At 39.8% G+C, this 22,312-nt stretch overlaps 1 protein-coding gene across 1 annotated transcript; it reads right to left on the reverse strand.

The window, feature by feature from the left end:
- Positions 1-1,467: 1,467 nt before the first annotated feature.
- Positions 1,468-8,775, reverse strand: LOC108669194 (mediator of DNA damage checkpoint protein 1). Its single transcript, XM_018156497.2, has 6 exons — positions 8,149-8,775; positions 6,732-7,719; positions 6,381-6,504; positions 4,843-4,919; positions 3,746-3,913; positions 1,468-2,954 (listed from the first exon to the last, which is right to left on the reverse strand). Exons 1-6 carry the CDS (start codon positions 8,753-8,755, stop codon positions 2,669-2,671), a joined length of 2,250 nt encoding a protein of 749 aa, XP_018011986.1. The 5' UTR covers positions 8,756-8,775; the 3' UTR covers positions 1,468-2,668.
- Positions 8,776-22,312: the final 13,537 nt, after the last annotated feature.

Consider the following 22,312-nt stretch of genomic DNA (forward strand, 5'->3'; position numbering starts at 1 on the left):
GGCGTGTTGAACAGGCACAGTGGATACGATGGCTGGAGCTTGCAGCGCAGAAAAAAAAATGGCCTTCGGAAGCATGATGTGTGATGCAGAGAAAATTTCGTGCAGTTCGTATAGTGCTATAACTATAGTAGATATAGTTCCAAAACTATTACAAAAGGCACTGCACCACCGACTGCACCGCGGCCCCACTGCACCACCGACTGCGTCGCGGCTCCACTGCACCACCGACTGCGTCGCGGCTCCACTGCACCACCGACTGCGTCGCGGCTCCACTGCACCACCGACTGCGTCGTGGCTCCACTGCACCACCGACTGCGTCGTGGCCCCACTGCACCACCGACTGCGTCGCGGCTCCACTGCACCGCATCGTCCAGGACCGGCGCAGTTGGTATAACGCAGTCTAGATGCCTTCTGCTTCGCCCGCTAGAGCATCAGATGACCCATTACGAGAGTGGATGGAATACGTCAAATTGAAGTATGGCTTTGGGCTGTTGTCCCTAAACGAACGCGAGTGAATATAACCTGAAAGGATCTTAACCGTCTACCGCCGTACGTCACTCTCCAAGAACACAACTTTCAACTTAAATTATACGTAAAGTTCTGAGTGGTGCAACCAGAGGACGTTTGTACGCAACAGAGAACATTTTAAAGTTGTCGAACGTGGTGGCAACCATCAGTCAAGTCATTTTGCGCTCACTAGAACGGATCCTTTTTGGGTAGTAGGCTTGTGACAAAATTGCTCCGGTTACTCATGCCAGGCGGTAGAGGGTTAAGGTGAACTCAGTGCCCCAGGGAGTGCCAGTTCCCTTCGACGCATTTAGGCGCCTCCTTGAGGGTTCATAAGGTGAAAATTACCTTTTTGTCTACGGATACATTAATATCCGTCAATGCTATTCGTACCTATAGGCCTGATAATAAGAGTTACTAGTTAAAACCATTACAATTGTACCTCAAATTAGAACAATTATGTACAGTAATATGAGAGCACGAGTTGATACTATCGATGTTTCGTTTTATTTCAAGTTTATTTCGAGTATAATTTTCCAGGTCATACGGATAAGTTGAATAGGACAATCACACACAGAGCGAAAGAAATCGGATTCCAAGGCCAAAATATTTCTCAAACAGGTAAATTTGATCAATCTTATCAGTGTTTAGCTTCAACGTCTAAAAACGGCCCGTTGGCGCAAAAAATTCAGACGCGAGAAACATTAAATAATGTGACATTGAATCATACCGGACCAAAGCGAAGTCAATACATAACAAAGCTTAGGTACACGCAGTGGCATAGGTACACGTAGCGGCTCAAATACATGTAACAGCCAAGTACACTAAGTACACGTAGCGGCCAATTTTTGGTCTGTGATTGGTAGGATTAGCTTTAAAAGCTTTCCGTAAATTAACTGACAGAATTGCGAACTCGTAATTTTTTTATATTAATGAATAAGGGTAATAATAATCACGATATAGGACGAGGTCTGTATGAATTTGAACTATGAGAGCAAAAAAATTTCAAAAGTATAGGTAGTCTTAGAAATGGAACACAATATAACTTCCTTCAATTCAAAATAAAGTCAGAACGGGCAATAGATAGAATATATTGTCATGAGAGACGCATTCTTTCTTCCACGGAATTAAAAGTATGAACGTTGAATCATATCGGTACAAGAAATTTGAGAGATGTAAACATTCTACGTTAAAAAGTTTGACAACATTAAAAATTTAGATTTGAATCGTAAAATATCGGCCTTAAACATGATTCTAACCGCTTGATGGAAAGACTAAATCTCAGGCTGAACTAAGTGCAAAAAAAATCATCATTTGCCCTCGACCAGATTAAAAAGAAACGGTTTTCTAAAAGATTTAAAATAAAGACATTTTTCCGTAGTAAACGACCAAGGAGAGCTCAGTTCCTGCCAGGTTATAGTCTTCCTTCAGAAGAGACACTAAACTAGAAAAAACAGTCAAAATGAGACTGATTCAGCCATGGTTTTTCGACGTTTGATTTAAGACTTAGAGGCAACATTAAAATAAAAACTTCATATTTGAAACTGAAAATCACGAGTAGAGAAGCACTGAAACTCGTGAAACGCTCAGCGAAAACTAATAGCAAAGCAATAAAATTGCTTCACTTATCAAGACAAGATACACGGACAAGAATAGTTGTCAATACTAAACTTGTGGCGATTATACAGTGGTCGATTTCAAAGCACCATCGCAGAACAAGCTATAGGTAACGTAGGTAAAGTTCAACTATAACTAGAACTCGGAGAAAGTTTTCAAATAGAGCTGCTGTCTTGACAGAAAATAAAGTAAAAGACAGAAATTTCTGTCTGTTCAAGTGATGTTTGTAATGTGATCAGGTACTGAGGTATCAATAAAGATCTTGAGCAATCATCGCTTCAACAAGGCAGCAGTTATTACTAAAACTCATAGCAAGGAGGCTCACAATTATTTCGGATTCAGAAAGAGTTGAGGATTGTTTTCATCTCTTAGACTCGACTTTCAATTAAGTACCCAGTAAAAATATACTCCAGCGAAGCTAGTAGTTTTCAGATATGACTCATATGAATTCCTCTAGATTTAGTCTTATTAAGAAAGCGTTTCCAGATTTTTTTGCAAAAAGTTGCTTTTTAGAAATTCAGTTTGGATAAACAAAAATGCGTTACTACTTCTTCCCTTTCTTGGGCTTTTCTTTAAGCCAAGTGTAGAGCTGCTTGGAAGTGATGGTCACTCCGTACTGCGTCTGGATAAACTTCAGGACGAAAGAAACTCTGGTTGCCTCGTTCTGAACTTCACTGAGGCTGCTGAACAACTTCAGCACCGTGCTCTTCTGTTCAGTCTCCGGCAAGTTGAAGTCAGTCACTTCACGCTGAATTGTGCGTCCTTTGCGCTCGATCCACTGGTACAGGAGTTTGGACGACAGGTCGCGGTCATACTGAAGGAGCGCGTACCTGAAATTGAGCAGGACGAGAATCAATACCAAAATATAGTGTCATTTTATTCAGCATTTAGTAGGCAAGCAATAATGACATGCAGAAAACTTGAAAAATGGTTTTAAAGTTATGAAAAGCTAAAAATAATTTTGTTCAGAAGCGAACAAAACATAAACGTTTAATTCAAAGATATTTGCAGTTATTTATCTTTAGCATATGTTACATGCGGATAGAAGTGTAAGATTGATAGACCTAACAGGAAATAAACGTGAATGCAAACAATTTGTCATTACAAACTCGTACTTGCAGTTCGAGGAGAAAAATTGATCTAGAAGATAAAAAAATACAAACGGGAATCCTGCATCACAAGCGCACGGTTTTAATCACTAGATCTTCCTCAACCTCAACTGACAACATGTCAATTCTATTGTCTATCAAAATGGAGCTAAGAATATTCAATTAAGAGCTCTGTGAGGGGTATATTTTTGTCTGACTTTTCGGTGATAACTCGCCTTCAAGTCAAGCAGAATGCTTGCGTTTAGTTTTGTATCGTTTAGTGTCTTACTTGTATCATCAGGATCAGAATGCGACCGCCTGGTAGCGTTGCTAAGTGTCTTACTTGCACGAGAGTGCCACTCTAGACGTCTCTGAGTGCTGAGGGTTGAGTCTCTTAGTCTCTAGACGTCTCTGCTTAGCGTTGCTAAGTGTCTTACTTGCAAGAGAGCGCCACTCTAGACGTCTCTGAGTGCTGAGGGTTGAGTCTCTTTGAGTCTCTAGACGTCTCTGCTTAGCGTTGCTAAGTGTCTTACTTGCAAGAGAGCGCCACTCTAGACGTCTCCGAGTGCTGAGGGTTGAGATTGTCAAAGAAGTGCAGCATGTGATCCTGGTCTGCCTGAGGCCATTCATTGGCGAGGCTCTTGCGTGCTGACGCCACCATACTCTTCCGACCACGGGGCTTCTTGGCCGCGTCGGGGGCGCTGTACAATATATAAGCAAGGTTTATTCTTTAATTGAACATTGATGAATAGAGTTATGATGCATTTATTCTATAGTTCCATGTTATAATTATCATTGTAACATGGGATTTGTAACTGTAAAGTATCTTGTCAGAACAGGTAGTAATGCCAAGAATAGACAAAAAACTTGTCTGGTAAAGATTGTTGTTTGTGCAGAGCACGAACTAATAAGTTTTATGTGAGCCACAAATATAAGTTTATGTTTCGGAAAAGGTGCTCATGCAAGATTGGATTCTTGATAAATTTCTGGAATACGGCAGAAAATTACAAATAAACTTTAATTAAAAGAGGTAATGATCTGTTCAACCTATGTAGAAACAGAAATTGAAATCAACGACAAACAGAACAGAAATAAAATTAATTGCAGAACTGAATCAGAATTGAAATTATAAGAATATTATTTACAAGATTTCCAGGATGTTTTTCAATCATGAAGCTGAAGAGATTCAGCATGTCGTAAATTCTACTTAAGCGAAGAGCCTCATTTCAACACATCAACAAATACAAGTTGGACAGGTATCATCATGAAGTCTATTTGATCACTGCCATTTTTTTATGAAAAACTATGGCAATTTTTATAATTTCCATTATTTATGTTCTGCAATTCAAACTTGAAGGAACTGAGCAGCTAATTTTAATCTTAAGATCCATCAAATAAACACTTGATCAGCTTCTCTTTAATTCTGAAAAGATTTAATTTTTCATAAATTTCTTTATTTTATTCATGTTCACATGTTCCCACTGTCTCCTACTGATAGGAGCAATGGATATGTTTATTAAGTGAATTACTTGAATAATTTAATGAATATAATTGACATAAATTTCATCAGCAAAATTACACATCACGTTAATTACTCAATACACAGGTTATAATTGACAGTCATTCTTACTCATCAAAAGCCAGAGTCATGTTGGTGGGGTCCATGATGGTTTGGTCCTGGCCCTCGTCAGTTTCCATCGCCTCCTCCTGCCAAGAAATTAAATTTAGTAGTTTGGTACTGAAGCAAATTAGTAAAGCTTAACGTGACTTGACACTGCATAAAAAGTGAAAAAAAACTAGAAGAAATACGTAGATAATATTTAGTAGTTTGACACTAAACCCAATTAGTAAAGCTTAACATGACTTAACACTGAATAAAAAGTGAAAAAAACTAGAAGAAATACGTAGATGATATTTTGTAGTTTGACACTAAACCAAATTAGTAAAGCTTAACATTACTTAACACTGAATAAAAAGTGAAAAAAACTAGAAGAAATATGTAGATAATATTTTGTAGTTTGACACTAAACCAAATTAGTAAAGCTTAGCGTGACTTGACACTGCATAAATAGTGAGAAAAACTTAAATAAATCGTTCGTGAGACTGAAAGTGTAAAAGAAGCCGTTAAAATGTGTCTCTAGGACACGCCGATATAGGAACTTTGTACTGAATACTAATTATATTTTCGAGCGTATCTTGGCGAGAGGCTAAGAAATGCTATCCGTGAAACTATGCAGTAGCCAAATCTTTCCTTTATATGTTCGCGGTTAGTATCTCGGCAATCTAAGCCAAAGAGCTGAGCTTCCTTACTTTATAATTTAAGCTTCCTTTTATTAATAATAATCTTCCTTATTTTAAAATGGAACTATTTGGTTGAAATTTTGCTGGAACTCCATACTTCGCGTCAATTCATGAGGCTGTGTCATGATCTCACAAGTATCGCGATCATGTCGCTTATGTTTCTTGCAGGTAAATACTGAGTGATGTAATCGAGTGAAGTAGAAACGTATTGTGTCATACAAGACACAGCAACAACATAAAATACATCATCAAATGCTACATTTTTGCCACCATATTACGGATAGAACCAAAGTACAATAAACTCTCACGTGACGAACTTCCGCATTATCAAACTTATTTGAAGAACAAAAGAAATTTATGAGCATTGATTTCTTTCAAATGTAAATGGACTTCAATTCCAATCAATTCCCACAAAACGCACACATGAATGTTGCTACTCAGGACCAAATTTTCTAGTAGATTAAAAACAACTTATTTGCTAATTTGAGGATAACCATTAATCAAAGTTTTCTGTTGAAGCTTTGAATATCTTCTCAACTCTAATCATTGTGGTTGAAAAACAATCATCCCATTAGTGTTAAAACAAAATTCGGAGGTTTTCAATTAACTGACTTGTAACATGCAAGAAAAACAATTTATTAGATCATTGAAAATGTGAAAGCTAAAATAATTTCAAAACTTAGGTATGCAGGAAGAATTGATTTACAAGATGAGTTAATTGGCATGAGCAGGGGAATAGACGTAGTTTTAGTGAATCATTAATTTCGCAACATAGAATGGAACTATAACACAATAAAACGAAAGTGTTTCTCCACAAGGGCATCAAAATAATACAATAAATTAAGCCGGGTAAAGTTGCGGCAATACCTGAAGTGGAGGAGGGGCAGCAACAGAAGGACGGATGGACACTTCGGTCTCCAGGCTGTCATCAGCTGAAGATTCTGGTGCCTTCTTACTACGGCGACTGCTTGGCTGCGATGCCGCGACCGCGCTGTAAATAAATATATAAATGTTGCCTTATGCAATAATCATAAAATTATTTTAATTTAGTTTATACGAAGCAATTTTCTTTTGATTTGAGTATGGAATAATTCATCATGTGCACAATAGATACATCCTGCTTTTCTCTATACAACTGTACAGTCAATATAATGCAATATTTTTGATCACAACGGATCTCCATTGTATAACAAGGGTCGGATAACTCTGTCTACTTGCCGCTTAGCTGGTGCACGCCTCGTTTTCGGCTGGAGAGGAACATCGGGAACTTCCTGCTGCTGTACTTCAACTACAGGATTTGGTGGTGGCTGTTCCATTCCAGCTTCAGGAGCAATGATTTTTTTACGATAGGTCCTCTTGCCAGCAACAGGAACTTCTGGCTGACGTACTTCCGCCACAGGAATCGGAGTTGGCTGTTCGATTTCTGCTTCAGGAGCAATAGCTTTCTTACGAGTTGTCCTCTTGCCAGCACCAGAAACTTCTGGCTGACGTACTTCCACCACAGGAATCAAGGGTGGCTGTTCGATTTCAGCTTCAAGAGCATTGGCTTTCTTACGATAAGTCCTCATGCTAGCATTAGAAACTTCTGGCTGATGTACTTCCGCCACAGGAATCGGGGGTGGCTGTTCGATTTCAGCTTCAAGAGCATTGCCTTTCTTGCGAAAAGTTCTCATGCTAGCACCAGAAACTTCAGACTGACGTACTTCCACCACAGGAATCGGGGGTGGCTGTTCGATTTCAGCTTCAGACACTATCATTTTCTTGCGAGAAGTTCTCTTGCTGGGAACAGGAATTTCTGGCTGTGATACTGAAGGCTCTGAAACATTCTTGTTTGCAGCTTCGGATTTAGCAGCAGCAGTAACAACTATGGGACTAGCAACTTTAAGTTTGGTAATTCCTTGTACAACTGGGCTGGATTCGCGGGAAGAGAAAGACTCGAATTCTTCTTCCTCTTCCTCAACTTCTACTTCCATCTCAACCACCTGCTGTGGAGGTTCAGCCACAGCCACCCCACTATTACCTCCACGTCGTCCACGTTGAACAGCTAAGAACTTCTCAGACCTTAAAGAAGAACAGTCCTGAGAATCAGGAATCTTTCTTTTGGTTATGGTGGTCGTGGTGGAGGTAGTAGTGATGTTGGTGCGTGGCAGTCGTGGTTGTGGTGAAAAAACAGATGAGCGAATGATGGGCGTAGCACGGATAGGTCCTGAAAGAAAAATGAATGCAAGTTGGAGGTAAATCTTAAATATAAGAAGTGAATACCAACACAAGTTGATGAATTATTTTATCATAAATGAATATAACAAACTTTAATTATATGTTAGTGCAACTCAGCAAAAATAACCATATAATGGCACAATCGTGACTACAAATGTGATATGGTAAAGCAAAACCAAGCATATGGTGGGCACATTCTAATGCCGCTGCAAGCAATTATAGGCTTCCCACAAGTGCGACTGTCTCATGAAATATTATCGTTACTATACTATCGATATTATCGTTACTATAAACAAAACTGGATGCAACAAGATTGATTAAATGAAATCTAAGTAATGAAGAACTAACATTAATATTTAGGTATCTTATCACTTCAGTCAAAACAATGAAATATCAGACTACCTATTTGTGCACTGACCAGTAGGACGTTCATTCTCAAACTTCCAGAGGACCGCCAAAGCAAATGTGTCAGCTGAAGGATAAGCCTGCATGAGTTGACTGAAGCTGTAGTCTGAATCATATTGGAAAGCTTTTGCTGGCTTCTGGAACATGTAGTATGCATTGATGCTCTGCAGGGTGATTGTTACAAATTGCCAAAGATTGTACAGCTCTCTGCATTCATTGTCAGGCAGCACTTGCGAGTCAATCAGAGTCAGTACTTGCATGCCATGATAGCCTTGACTTTCAATACCTTGCCAGGCTTCAGCTACTTGGTCTTCATCACTGACATTGGGCATATCAGCACTACCATTTATAAATGAAAGGCCTTTCTTGAGGCCTGAGAGCACTGCAGATGTTACTGAAGAAGCAGGCTTAGGTGACTTTAGTCCTATGACTTTGATGGCAAACTGTTTGATGGGTCCTTTGTGAGAAGATAACAACATCAAGCTTGTATCACATTTTGAGGTGATTTTGACAAGCATTTCACTAAAAGAGCCACCATCAGTGAGTTGTACCATGTTACTTTTATCATAGGCAAAGCCTGGCTCTGACCTGATGCACAGCTTTTGAAATGTAGTATGCATGTTTCTGGAAACTTGAAACTCTGGAATTAGAAATTTGCAAAACATTAAAACAAATAAACATACACATCAGACCAACTCATTAGTTGGTCAGAAACAGAAACAGATTACTATTCTTCCAAAACTGTGATCCTTAGAGTAACACCACAGCTGACTAGAAATCAAGTAGCCATGTTACATCATGTGGTGACATAAAGACTAATGCCAGAGTGTAGAAGTCATGATATTGTTGCCATTAAGTTTATGTTCTTCTGTAGCTCAACTCTCTTATTTCATAATTGTTGTCAAGCCACAACTTTTTGCATTCATTCACTTTTGCCATGATTTATATCAAGTGTAATGAAATGGAAAGTTTGGTGACCATTTTACAAGTGAATTCCATACTTGCAATAGCTGATTTACAAGTAAATTACATATTTAACTTTACAAAGAGTGTGCTGCCAGAACTGACAAAATTCCTCTGCCATTCTTAATATAATTGGACTGGTTTTACATCATGCAGTCTGGCACATACCAGTAATGATCCAGTCCAATATACTTTAATGAATTTCTATACAAGCATTCACACCAGCCAAGCAAGGCACCTGCCATGCCCATGATGTGAATGCTTCTATAGAATTGCATTCAAGAATTGTGGACTGGACTGTGACTGGCATATACCTGGTAAGTGCCCAGCAGAATAGTTTGACCCTGGCCATAAGGACTTGTGCAATATTTGTTAATGCCCATGCACTGTTTACTCCCTAAGCTTCATATCCACACGCTCCATATACTTCAAATACATTCAAAGTCTCCAACTTCCACAACTACCACACACCAAGTCAGCGGTCAGCCTTTAGAATTAAATCAAGATAGTTTTGAAGTAATATTGCCAACAAAATAAATGAATTATAATTTTTATTCCCAATATTCTTTTCATATTATCGTTATCCTATTTAGCTTATATTGTGTCTTATTTTTATGACCAACCCTTGTCAGTTGTCAGGCATTGGTCAGTGGCATGATGGCATCATTCTTCAATCCATCAATAAAAATATTGAATATTTATTTCTTTACTCTGATCTACATTATACATATTTACACAAATTAATTGGGAGAGCAACAGTCATTTGTAACTAATAAATCTAAATCTCAACCCATTTAGCCACCATCTTTCCTCATCCCTGTCATCAATATATGTACCGTAAAATGGGGTTACTTTGACCGGCGGGGTAACTTTGACCACTTTTCGTTTTTTTAACAAAAACCCCCAAAACTCAAAAACGATTTGACATAGAAAAATTTTGTCAATGGCTGTTAAAGGCCTAATACTGAGGCTATGTAACACAATAGAAAGATTTGAAAAGTTTGCATATCTAATAGGTTAAAAAATTAATAATGTGACCCACAAAAAAGAGCTATTATTCAAAGCCTGTCGGAGTACCCCCTCCAATTTTTTTATTTTTTGGTAAAATAACTCCAGGTTTTGATGCATTGTAGTAGAACTCTTCTAGTTACAGTACATATGCAAAAGACAAATTTTAGGGAAGTGTCATAGTTTGCAAATGGGGGGTGCTGCCCCCCAATGGGGGAACTTTGACCACCTAATGGCAGCCGTGATGGGGTAACATTGACCGGCTTGGAAATTAAGTTAAAATTACCATAGGTACCTATATAACATATTTTATGTTTGATACACCTATTAATGTTTTTTTCTTTATGTTTCAGACTCCACAGAGTCTTATATATGGTAATTTTAACTTAATTTCCAAACCGGTCAATGTTACCCCATCACGGCTGCCATTAGGTGGTGACATTTTGCCTATTGGGGGGCGGTGCCGCTCATTTGCAAACTATGACACTTTCCTAAAATTTGTCTTTTGCATATGTAACTAGAAGAGTTCTACTACAATGCACCACAACCTGGAGTTATTTGGAGTTTATTTTACCAAAAAATAAAATTGATTTTACCACCTGGTCAAAGAAACCCCAAGAGCTGGGGTAACAAAGACCATCACTTTTTTTTTAAATTACATCAAAACTATGAGAGGCAGGAGTCAGCAATTTATGGTGAGTGAAGCTAGAGTATAGACCTGTATTTTGCATGTTTCAATTCAAGTTTAACTTATCTAGTAAAAAAATGGCATCATTTTGAAAAAAAAGTGGTCAAGGTTACCCCCATTTTACAGTACCTACTTGACTTGGACTTTCACTCTGAGGATATTAACATTTTCCCACCAGACCTAGTGTTTTGCACTTTGCAGGAATCTGACGTGCAATAGTATGACATCACCGCTGAAGAGGGCTGCAGAACATGAGCTATATTATACAGTTGAATCATTCATTCACATTGTACCTTAATGTATGTCACGTTTTATTTCATTTTGTTTGAGTGTCATGTGCATCTTATCAATTGTGTAGCTTGTTCCCCCTGGTGTGATATTTAAGCAGAGTAAAAGATAATGAGACAAGATTCTTGCTAGTCCATATGATATGCACTTTTGATTAATCTGCACCCCTGATTGCTGGATTGGAAATTCACTGGTTGCACCTGATTCTTTTTTGACCTTCAAAAGCCTGTTTAAGACGCCTTAATGCATGATTGATCTACACCTCTGCTTGGTTAATCCCATCCTGATGCTCCATTTTGGTGAGTACAGTGCATTTCATCTCATTAAAATGTTGCCAGGCTACTATTTGTCATTACTGAGTTCTTAACAAATGTTTTCCAGTTATTCATGCCTGTTTATAAAGAATGAAGAATGGTTTTGACTGGATCTCATGTTAATCCTGTCCTTTTATTGCACAATTTTCATTTTGCTTACATGAACCATGTTGTGTCCACTCTTGAATAACTTTATTTTTCTGCAACCCAGGCATTCGCGACTTAGTGTGTTTGACAAAACAGTTTTAAACATCCTCCTGATGTCAATATTTTTAGAAAGCTAGTTCTTATGAACGCATTTATTTGTCGTTTAGGAGTGGTTGGTGTGGAGCTACAGTCTTCTTGATGAGAACCAATGATCACTTGACCAACTCCTGGCCATCAAGAAAGAAGATAAGAGATTCCACCTACGAACCAAAATTTGATTTAGATACCAACTTGAAGCTTATAAGCCTTGCGCTTTTCCTAGATACTTTGAATCCAGACATATGTGACTAGTTGTTTCCAGGAGTATATTTTCTAGTTCTAGTTTCTTTCAGGAGTAAATTTTCTAGTCGTTTCCAGGAGTATATTTACTGATTATGATGCTAGTGTGGCTAGGAGTATAGGAGTACGGTAAATTTAATGACTTGTGCGACTTAGTAGGACCAGTTGTCTTTCATAATCCACTCATGAATGCCCCATACATCAATGAGGGAATCATGTTGTGTCAAGAGTAGTTGAAACTCTAGTCTGACTAGCTAACAAACCAGAAGTGTGAAATTAGGATTTAGTCTGACTAGCTATATACCCAAAGTGCAAAATTAGGATTTGCAGATTTAATTCTTGAACTGCATAACTGTTTTTTTTCTTGCTTTACTTCCATTGATGTTCAACATTTAGGTATTGTGTGACCTAGTCTACTTATGCATTCCTGTGCTTGGCACCTATTTGTTTCTATTTGCTAGCCACATACCATTTGCTATCAAAGTGTGCTCTAGGCCCTAGACAACCATTAGCTCTCCCAACAGCCCAGGAAAAGGTAAGATGGCTACAACCCTTTGGGCATACTTCCTGCCATAAGGTAAGAGTGTTGGTGCTGAGTGCAGTGTGTAGTGAGTGTGGTGTGCCTGGGTGTGGTATGTGAGTGTGGTCCACAAGCCACTCAGCATTGATCTCCATCCCTCCACCAGTGGTCAAGTTCTGCCTTGCCAACTATCACTCCTTGGCTTGTACCTGAAGCCTGTGATGATTACTACTTGATTACTACTACTACTTGGGATGGTTACTACTTGATTTATGAATACTACTTGATTACTACTACAACTAGGAATGGTTAATACTTGATTTATGGTTGTAAAAACCATAGTTGCCCTTGGCTAATGTTTGAGTAAGACATTGTTATTATCTGGCAGCAGAAGCTGTTAATAACTATTTTCCATTTTGACTTTACTATTATTTGGTAGTTACTCAAAATTACGACGCTGAGAGGCCTCAGTGGTCCACTCATTAGAGCACTTTACCCAGACCACCAAGTGGGCTGAACTGACACCACCGCTAGTGTTCAATTAGAATAGGTACCATCCAGTTATTGTTGTATCTGCCATTTTGTATTTTGTTAATAGTAAATTGTTTAGTGTTTTCTATGTTTCATGCCTTCCTGAATGTGACTTCTTCTGACCGCATTCAGTATTTGTTTCCATGTCCACGGACTCAAGAGCTACAGTCTCGCATATTTGTGCGGGCTTACCGGGAACCGCTACACCGCCACTATTTCAACCATCTATGCATGTGTGACAAAGCTTAATATAAAGGAAAAAGTTGAGAAGTGTCAGAATTACCCACAATGTCGGAATATGGTACATTTACCCTAGGAACTGTAAGTGTAAGCACCATTTCCATTTTGGCCACCTGTCTAAAGTTCATTAGTACGTAGTAGGTAAGCCAACCTACAGTTACAGTAAACTAAAGAGTAGAGTAGATTTTTACAGTAGGTAAAAATCTCTACAGTAAGTAAAGATTTTCATTTGCATATCACTTTTATCATCAGCATTGTTGTTCCCTCCCCCAAAGAAAGTTGTACATTTATACATCTTGGATAAGTTTTCTCCTCTTGTCTCCGCTGTGCATGATGCTGGCAATGCAGCAGCTAGCAGGCAATGCTAGATGGTTTATTGGATCATCCATTCCAAAGAGTTGCAACTTCAACTTGCACATAGCACACTGATCTGAGTCATTCATGTTGAATTTATGTACAAGATGGTTTTTGACACCGGCATGCTCAACTTAAAGTCGGGCGGCAGCAGCCAGCAGTCGCAGCACACTCCTGTCTGTGGGACTTTAGGCAGAGGCAGGGTCCGCAGTATGGGTTCATTGGGTTGTTCCATGATGCTGCTCAAAAATGTTCCCTTCTGAAGTTCTTTTTTTCGTTATTCTTATTGGAGCACTGGAAGCTAGTCCATAAAGCCCCTTGCCTAAAATGGGTTTAATTGGTACCTAACAGTCTAACAGCTCTGAAAGTGAAAATCTGAAACAAAGAGAGAACACACACTAAAAATAAAAAAAATAACAATAATAATAATGAAAATAAAATAAAAATAAATAAAAAAATAAATAAATGAAAAAAATAACTTTTTGAACTAAATAACAATAAAAAATAAAATGCAATGACGTAACATAACATGGACGGCAACCCCGTTGAAGAGAACAAAACATGGCAGAGCCGCAAAGCATATCTACCTGTATACCTACAGCTGCATCTTTATCTATACAGCATATCATATCTATATACACATGGGCCTCCTCAGAGAGGCGGCCCAACAACCAATTAAACTTGTGCACAAAAAATAAATAAATAAATAAATAAAAAATTCAACTTGCGCACCAGACAAAAAGGAATCGATACAAAGAAAGAAATTGAATAAAATAAAAATTCCCAGACCAGTTAGTTGCAATATCCATGCCCTGAACTGAGCGTCACATGAGTATGCACAAGTTACTGAAGGTCCAGCCTAGGTGGGGGCAACCTGGAGCTTCTCAAGATCAAGTTGGTAAAACAAATTGTAACTATTGGATAACTGCTGTGCAGTATACTTAGAAGAAAGCATAACTCCTGTTGGCTTTTCTCTGAAGGAGCAAGTATCAAAGTCAATTTAATGGCAAGCAGTAACAGTCTTTACAAGGCAGTCTTGGTACTACATGAAATTATGAACTCATATTGATATTAAAACAATACTGGTCCTAACAATGAACATAATAATCCTAACAAGCTGCATAGATTGGTACTGCTGGTCTCAAAGTGAGCATTTATAATAATGCTGATTCAAAGGTGAATGTGCATATGCTGGTTGTGTTAGTATCTCACAGGTTTTGTGGTTTAGGAGTGGTTAGTTCTAGTGACGAGTTCCATGGATCATAAGATAATAAGATAAGGATTCATTGTTCATAAGGTATACAAAACATTTATGGCCAGCAAAAATGAACCTACAGCATCAACAATTAAATTCTGAATTGCACAGGGATAAGGGCCTCCTCCAAGCACATTTTTAAGAGTCACAGGAACATTTACCTGGGTTAGTTGGTTAGTTAGGTTCACCCGAGCATGCTGGCCCAGAGGGCAGTGTAACAGTAAGTGTTCAATTGTCTCATAGGATCTGCATGAGCACAAAGGGCTATTTACAAGATTAAAGCAAGCCAAATGGGCTCTGACTCCAGCATGCCCAGTTCGGAGTCTAGTCAAAGCTGTCTCAATGGCACAGTTACTATGAGAGGCCCAGGGCCATAATCCTACCTCATCTCTAATCAAAATGATGAAGCGGCCTCTCCCAATTACCTCATCCATCCACAGCTGATTCCAGCTGGCCTGAACCCTGTCATGCAAGTTTCTCTACTTGCTCTTTTGAGCTGAGGGTGAGGGTACGGTAACCAAGCATGTGGGCATCATTGGCTGCCTTATTGCCCTCAATACCATGGTGGCCTGGGACATACTGGATGCGCACCTCATGGGAGGACATTAGTGACATGATTTTATCTTGTATTTCAAATATTAGGCTTAGGACTGGACTGTTAGGACTTAGCTCTGTACTGGACTGTTGAGACCTCAGCTCCAAGGCAGGTAGTAACTGGGTAGTGATCACTTCCCATGTCACCCCCCCATGTGCACTGATGCTAGTGGTAAGAAGTTTGTAGAGACTATTGAGAGGTCCAAAGTTGAGAAAGAGTTGTGATATGCACTATAAAATGTTTGCAAAGATGGAGGGGTTAGCATAGAAAGCATGATATTATTGAGTAGAATATTTTCTAAGCTCTTGCCATTATGATTTGAAAATTTTCCTGCCTCCCAAATTGGGCTATGGGCATTAAAGTCTCCCACTATGAGGCACGAGGGCTCCAGTTGGGAGAAGTAGTGCGTCACTGTAGTATAGTTACTAAAGCTTGGTTCAAAATTTTGTGAGAGCCATGTTTCAGATAGACATATTACATGTTGTTTGCTTGAGTAGATGTGCAGTTTAAGGTTACTTAGTTTGTTACTTAGACTATGGCAATTCCACTGGAGTATCTTTATTTCTTGTTGGGAAGACATTTTGTATAGGTGTTAACTTTATCTTTAAACTCTGGCTGCAGAGAGGAGGCATTTCTAGGTTTGTTTTTAGCTTGACTTGCCATTTGATTCCGGCCAAGTTTTGAAGATTCCCTGGGTTGTTTTACTGAGGCTTTTTCCAATGACAGGGGATGGCTCAATGAGGCCTTCTGTCACTTCTGCATTCTGGGCTGTTGCTCTGGCATTTTTTCCAATGATAGGAGATGGCTCAATGAGGTCCTCAGTTATGTCTGCATTGGCGGTCCCAGGAGTACTGGCTGATTTAGGTTGGCTGGCAGGGATAAAGGAAGTTAGGGTGCTGGAGACCTGAACTGGAGCTGGATCTGGATGAATGGCAAACACAGTGGAGGCAGGTTAGGAGCAATCTAATTGCAGGGTTTCTCTTGTTAGTTCAGGGACAATTTTTTGTTATATTTGAGTTATCCATTTCGGTGCAGAGGGCAATAATCTTTGACATGAGTTCAATAAATTTGTTTACAGTAAGACACTGCAGAGCAGAATTTGAAGGGTCATTGGTCTGTGTCCCACAGTCCCAGTGGTCACAGTTTTGGTAGCTTGAGGATGAGTAGATTTAACTTTTTGAGCCCCAGTTCTGACTTCAGCAGTAGGAGTGGGAAATGGAGGAAACTGATAGAAATTTGTACCAGAACTTGAGGCATAATTGAATTGCTGAACATTTTTTTATGATGACTGCTGCACCATTTTCAGGGCATCTTGATAAGAGACTCTCTGCTCAACCCTGGTTCTCTCCACAGCCTGGGCCTCCTTCATGAACTGATGAACCTACATTCCCCATAGTTAGCAGTGTGCTGGCCACCACAGTTGCAACAGAGAGGGTTTCCTTGTGCCAAACAGTCTTTCACATTGCGTGCACCGCTGCATGCAACACAGCGTGGGGCATTTTTGCAACTAATGGTATTGTGGTTAAATCTCTGATATTTAAAACATTGCCAAGGCTTGGCAATGTAGGGGCTAACTTGGAAGCACTGATACCCAAGGTAAAGGAATGTTGGCAGTGTGCTTGAGTTGAATATGACTTTAAACATTGATGTATTTGATTTATCTTTCCCTTTCAGAATTCTTTCTGCCGTGGCAGTGGCACCACTGTGTCCAGCCAGAACTAGAGCCTCTGTAAGATCTTTGTTCGAAACATCTTCACCCAGCCAGCAGTCCAATGACACCAACAGATCTAACAAGATTGACAGGAAGGCGGCACTTTATGGTCCATGATGCAAGCCAATTGATATTCAACAAAGAGGACATCTCAGTTCCAAGCTCTCTCTCAAAGGTAACAACAAGAATTTTGCGGATAAGATTCTTGCTAAACCCGGCAATGCCTGCTCTACAGTCTGCCAAAAAGTGAGTCTGCTAGGATGTGTGGAATTCTGTATAGGTAATATATTCTCATGTCAATATAAGAAAACGTATCGAAATACCAACCCTACCACCACGTTACACCACCTTCCACTGCAATGAAAATTAATAAACTGAGCTCATTTGAAAATCGCGCGTGGTTTGAAATCCAATCCCGTGTTGCCAATGACTAATCAAGTTAACTAGTCGTTTATCTGTAGGCTATTGGACACAATTTTGCAATGAATACGCTCTAAAATAAAAAAAAACATCCAGCTTCGTAAAAAATTCTCACGATTGGACATCACCCACAAAGTTTTCGATTTAACACAAAATTATGAGATAAACTTCAACTCTTTCACTGCATACATTCACATGGAGTTTTCTGTTTACTTCTCACAAGACGGTGTCACACACTTATGTTTTGGTTGTGTCTAGTTTGATTTCACAATAAATAGACTTGATTCACATTCCATTCTGAGATTTAAATGATTGAAAGTTTATTTTAAATTATAAAAACCTATTTATATGTTCCAGATTTGAATTTTTTGCCCTATTATGTTGAATTTATCTTGATAAATTGACTTCAAATTCTGAATGATTTTGTCTGCCATCCCGCGTTTTCGAACGTTTTGTGCCTTTAGAAAATTTTCGTAGTTTAATATGGGAAACTATTTCATTATAGAAAACATAGAGCACGTACGGTATATAGTGCATTAATAATACAATTTAATTCAATAAAAATTAATTTTTAATTTAAAAAATATAATCAGATTTTTAATTTAACATTTTTCTAATAGAATTTAATTCTACAGCATGTACCATCTAGTGTATTAAATAATAAATTTTGATTTAGTAAAATTTAATTTTATTTAATTTTCTAATTTAATTTAATTCTACAGCTTCAACCGGTAAAAATGAGCATCATAGGAATCAAAGTAAAACTGTCGTTCATACATCACAAATTGAATGACATTGGATGGATTTGATAGGTATTTTATTAATCCTGTTTATATATAAGAACAGAAATGACGCTTCTATTTCAGAATGATAATGGAAATGTTTCTATTATTTCAGAAACTTTTCTTGGATACACTTCCAAAAACTAAAGTTCTGTATTCAATGGAGTCTTTGAAATGACAAAATCATTCAATTTAAAATTTTTAGCTATAAGAGTAAGATCGTCATTTGTCAATATGAGGAGCATTCATTCGTCATTCCTGAGGAGCTGTAAGAAAAAATTCGTGTTTTTTTATGTAAAAGGATGTTTTTCAATTAAAAGAAATGCAATAATTGATTTTTGGAAATATGATGTTAAAATTAACGATCTGTATTAGAATTCAAAGTTGTTTTCATTTTTTTGATCAGAAGTTTTCAGTCGTTTGATCAGAAATTTTTGTTCGTTTGATCAGAAGTTTTAGTTCGTTTGATCAGAAACAGAAAAAGTTTTCGTTTGTTTGATCAGAAACAACAATTATTCATTCTCTTGCATTAAGTATACAAACGATTAGTGAATTCGTATACAACCATACATAGTGGCAAAGCAGAGAGTTTTTTAGACTCTCACTCAAGTTCATTTTTGAGTCCAATTAGTAGACCAGTAAAGTATCCTGGATACCAGCACCATCATCCATAAGAAATTGGTTTAAATCTTGGGTAAATGAGGAAATTAACAATGAGCTGATTCTAAAAAATCTCTGGTTTGTCACTATGCAACCATATACGAATTAAGTAACGATTGATCATCCCGCTAGATCACCGTTAGCGGGAAAGAAGCAATTCAATTCAGTAGCACGTTAGCTCACGAGCTAGGGCCTTGCTCAGAGTCAAATCATTTGAGAAAAATTTGTCTACTAGATGGGTATCTGCAACTGGCTCAGTGATAATGACTTTTCCATATGGGTTAAGAGCAGCAGCCAGCAGGTTCTGTCTCATGGATGGGTTTGAGACAGAGTCTCTTAAGTTAGTGGTAGTTTTAGTACCAGCATTTCTTTGAGCAAATTGAGCATTGGGCAGCAGGCTCTCACCCTCAGGTACCTCAGAGTCTGAGTCAGGGTTGGTGATAGTTTTAGTGCCAGCAGTTCTTTGGGCAGGAGTCAACAGGCTCTCACCTTCAGATTCCTCTGAGTCAAGTGGGAGCAGGGAGCTGGGCTCAGCTCAGCTGGCTAGGTCCATTGAGACAGGTAAAACCTTCAAAGTTTCCAATTCCAGGATCACCAAGCCTATCACCAGAACTAGCCTCTCAGGCTCTCCTACATCTTCCACTTCAAGGTCTGGCAACGGCAGTTCACCCAGTTGGTCAGTCTGTCTTGTCACGGTGTCAGTGTCAGATAATGTTATGTTGGAGGTTTTGGAAATGTACATCGAGCTGTTTCCTGTTTGGCGCTGGCAGTGAACCATCTGATTCTTTATCAGCAATTGGCTATGTGGGTCGGCCTGTGAATGCTTTGGTTGTTTACGGGAGGTTTTCTGAAGCGTTGATGATGCAGTCGCAGAAGAGCCGGTGTCCCCGTCTGAATCAGACATAGACGAACTTTGCCCCTTACGTCGCTTCTGCCGAGTGCCGACGCACCGGTATCCTTTAGATAACTAAGGAGCTTCTAGCCTCACGCTTATGCTCCACACACCTATCTATAATTACAATATTAAACTATATTTATACGATTTTCACAGTCGGGCACAGAGCACAGTAACATACGTCCGCCTCGGGCCGAAGTTTAAACCGGAATCCCTAAGTTCTGGCCTCTGGGTTATATTGGCGGGCTGAGGCCCTTCGCCCGAAGCCCACGTTTCCGCGAAATGTTGCATCAATAAGTTACGTGACTTTTCTGATTTTGAGCCTTTAAATGATTTCAATTACAAATCATTGGCACGACTTGATTTTTTACTTCAATTCTAGTCATTTTTGATGAGTTAAGAATCAATCTGAGTTAAACTTCCGAGCTGAGTGCCAAGCAAAGACGACATAACATAAAATTTACAGGTGTTCGTCGGGAAGTTCCAGAAGCAATTATGGGATTTAAAACTTCTGTCTGGTTGACATGTCTCGGACAAATTTACGGCCGGACTCACGGCCGGTCTTACCATGGTTAAACTAGTTCAACCATGGGTCTTACGTCAAATCTCCAAATTCAGTGACCAAGAAAATATCTCTCAAACTCATAAACGCCATGGTGAACTATATAAGGTCGACCCACGAAAAGTTTTGTCTTTCAGTTCTGCTTTCTTGTTGCGTCACTGAGATCGGGAAACGTAAACAAACCCGTCATTCCCATGACGGGTTGGTTGACTGGTTTGAACGCATTTCGGTGATTGGCTGACGCCCGTGACGTCACTGAAATCAGTGACGTCACATGCGAACAAGCTCCATCCGCGAAAATGAGCTTCTCATGGGTCAACCTTATACTGGTCAACCACGCCACATGGGTCAACCACGCCACATGAGTCAACCACGTCACGCTCCTCATCAACGTCGCCTGCAACTGTCAGAAACCGAAAAAGCAAGCGCGACCAAACTTTCTCAAAGCAGACTACAGCAGGATTGGGGAGTACCTCGACCGCGTTACCTGGAATGAGGAGCTGGTAGAGAAGGATGTAAACGAGGCATGGACTGCTTTCAGGACGCACCTGGAAAACCTGATCGAGAGATTTATACCGAAAGTCCGAAACACAGGGGTACAGAAGAAGAAATGGCTTGATTGTGGAACCTTGACCTCTGTCCGCAAGAAACACAAGTTGTACCGGCGTTGGCTGCAGACACAAGCAGGCGAGGACTACAGGGCGTACGACAAAGCGAGAAACCTAGCAGCAAAAGCATGCCGTACTACCAAGCGAAAACTAGAGGTGACCATCGCAGCCCAGGCAAAAAAATCACCCCAAGTCAAAAAGACTTGGGGTGATTTTACGACCAAAAAGGTCGTACGTTTTAGCCAAAACAAAGACAAGATCAGGCGTTACAGACTTGACAGACCCAGGCCCTGATGGCATCAGCCCCCGTCTGCTTGCTGAACTTGCTGAACCTCTTGCCAAGCCCATCGCCATCATCTTTAGGGAGTCCCCGGAGTCCGGCAACATAGCCGGAGACTGGGGAACCGCCAACGTGACCCCCATCTTCAAAAAGGGCAGTCGCCTTCTAGCCAGTAACTACAAGCCCGTCAGTTTGACTTGCATTTTATGCAAGTGCATGGAGGCCCTCGTCAGGGAGTGCCCGGTGATCTTCTATCACCATCTAGGTTATCATACGTCACCATCTATATAACCTGTTCTGTACCCACATGCTAGAGTCACGCTCAGTGACGTCATCCCTGTTAAGGCCTATATATATCTCGATCTGTGCACCGCTCGTCAATCGTAGCGGAACTGCCTAGCCGTCACCTTGCTAGCCGCTCCTCCAGCACGTACTTGTGCTGTGCCTGTCAATTAATTAATCCCCTTTCTTCTGTACTCACCGAGCCACTTTATTATTATAATAGATCTAGTGTTACCGTGCGTTTCACTTGTCATGCCATAGTCATACTTGGAACAACAAAGTATCCTGACTCTCAGTTCCAAATCTATCAGGTGGTCGTAGAAACAGACTCCTGACAGGAGCAGATCATCGACCACCTGCAGCGCAACAGCAACAGAAAGCAGCATGGCTTCACCAAGGGGCGGTTTTGTGTCACCCAGCTTCTTGAGACCCTAGACATCTGGACTGAGGCCCTAGACGAAGGAGGATCCATCGACGCGGTCTACATGGACTACATGAAAGCGTTTGACAGTGTGCCGTACAGACGACTTGTAGCGAAGGTGGAGGCTCATGGTATCAAGGGGAGAGTACTGTAGTGGGTCAGAGATTTTTTTTGGCAAACCGTACCCAGCGAGTTATCGTGAACGGCGTGTCGTCAAGTCCAGTAGATGTACGGAGCGGTATTCCACAGGGAAGCTGTTTAGGGCCCATTTGCTTCGTGATGTACATCAACTGTCTACCGCGCCATGTCCAGAG

This window comes from Hyalella azteca, unplaced genomic scaffold (assembly GCF_000764305.2).
Source record: "Hyalella azteca isolate HAZT.00-mixed unplaced genomic scaffold, Hazt_2.0.2 contig16646, whole genome shotgun sequence".
Taxonomy (NCBI): domain Eukaryota; kingdom Metazoa; phylum Arthropoda; class Malacostraca; order Amphipoda; family Hyalellidae; genus Hyalella; species Hyalella azteca.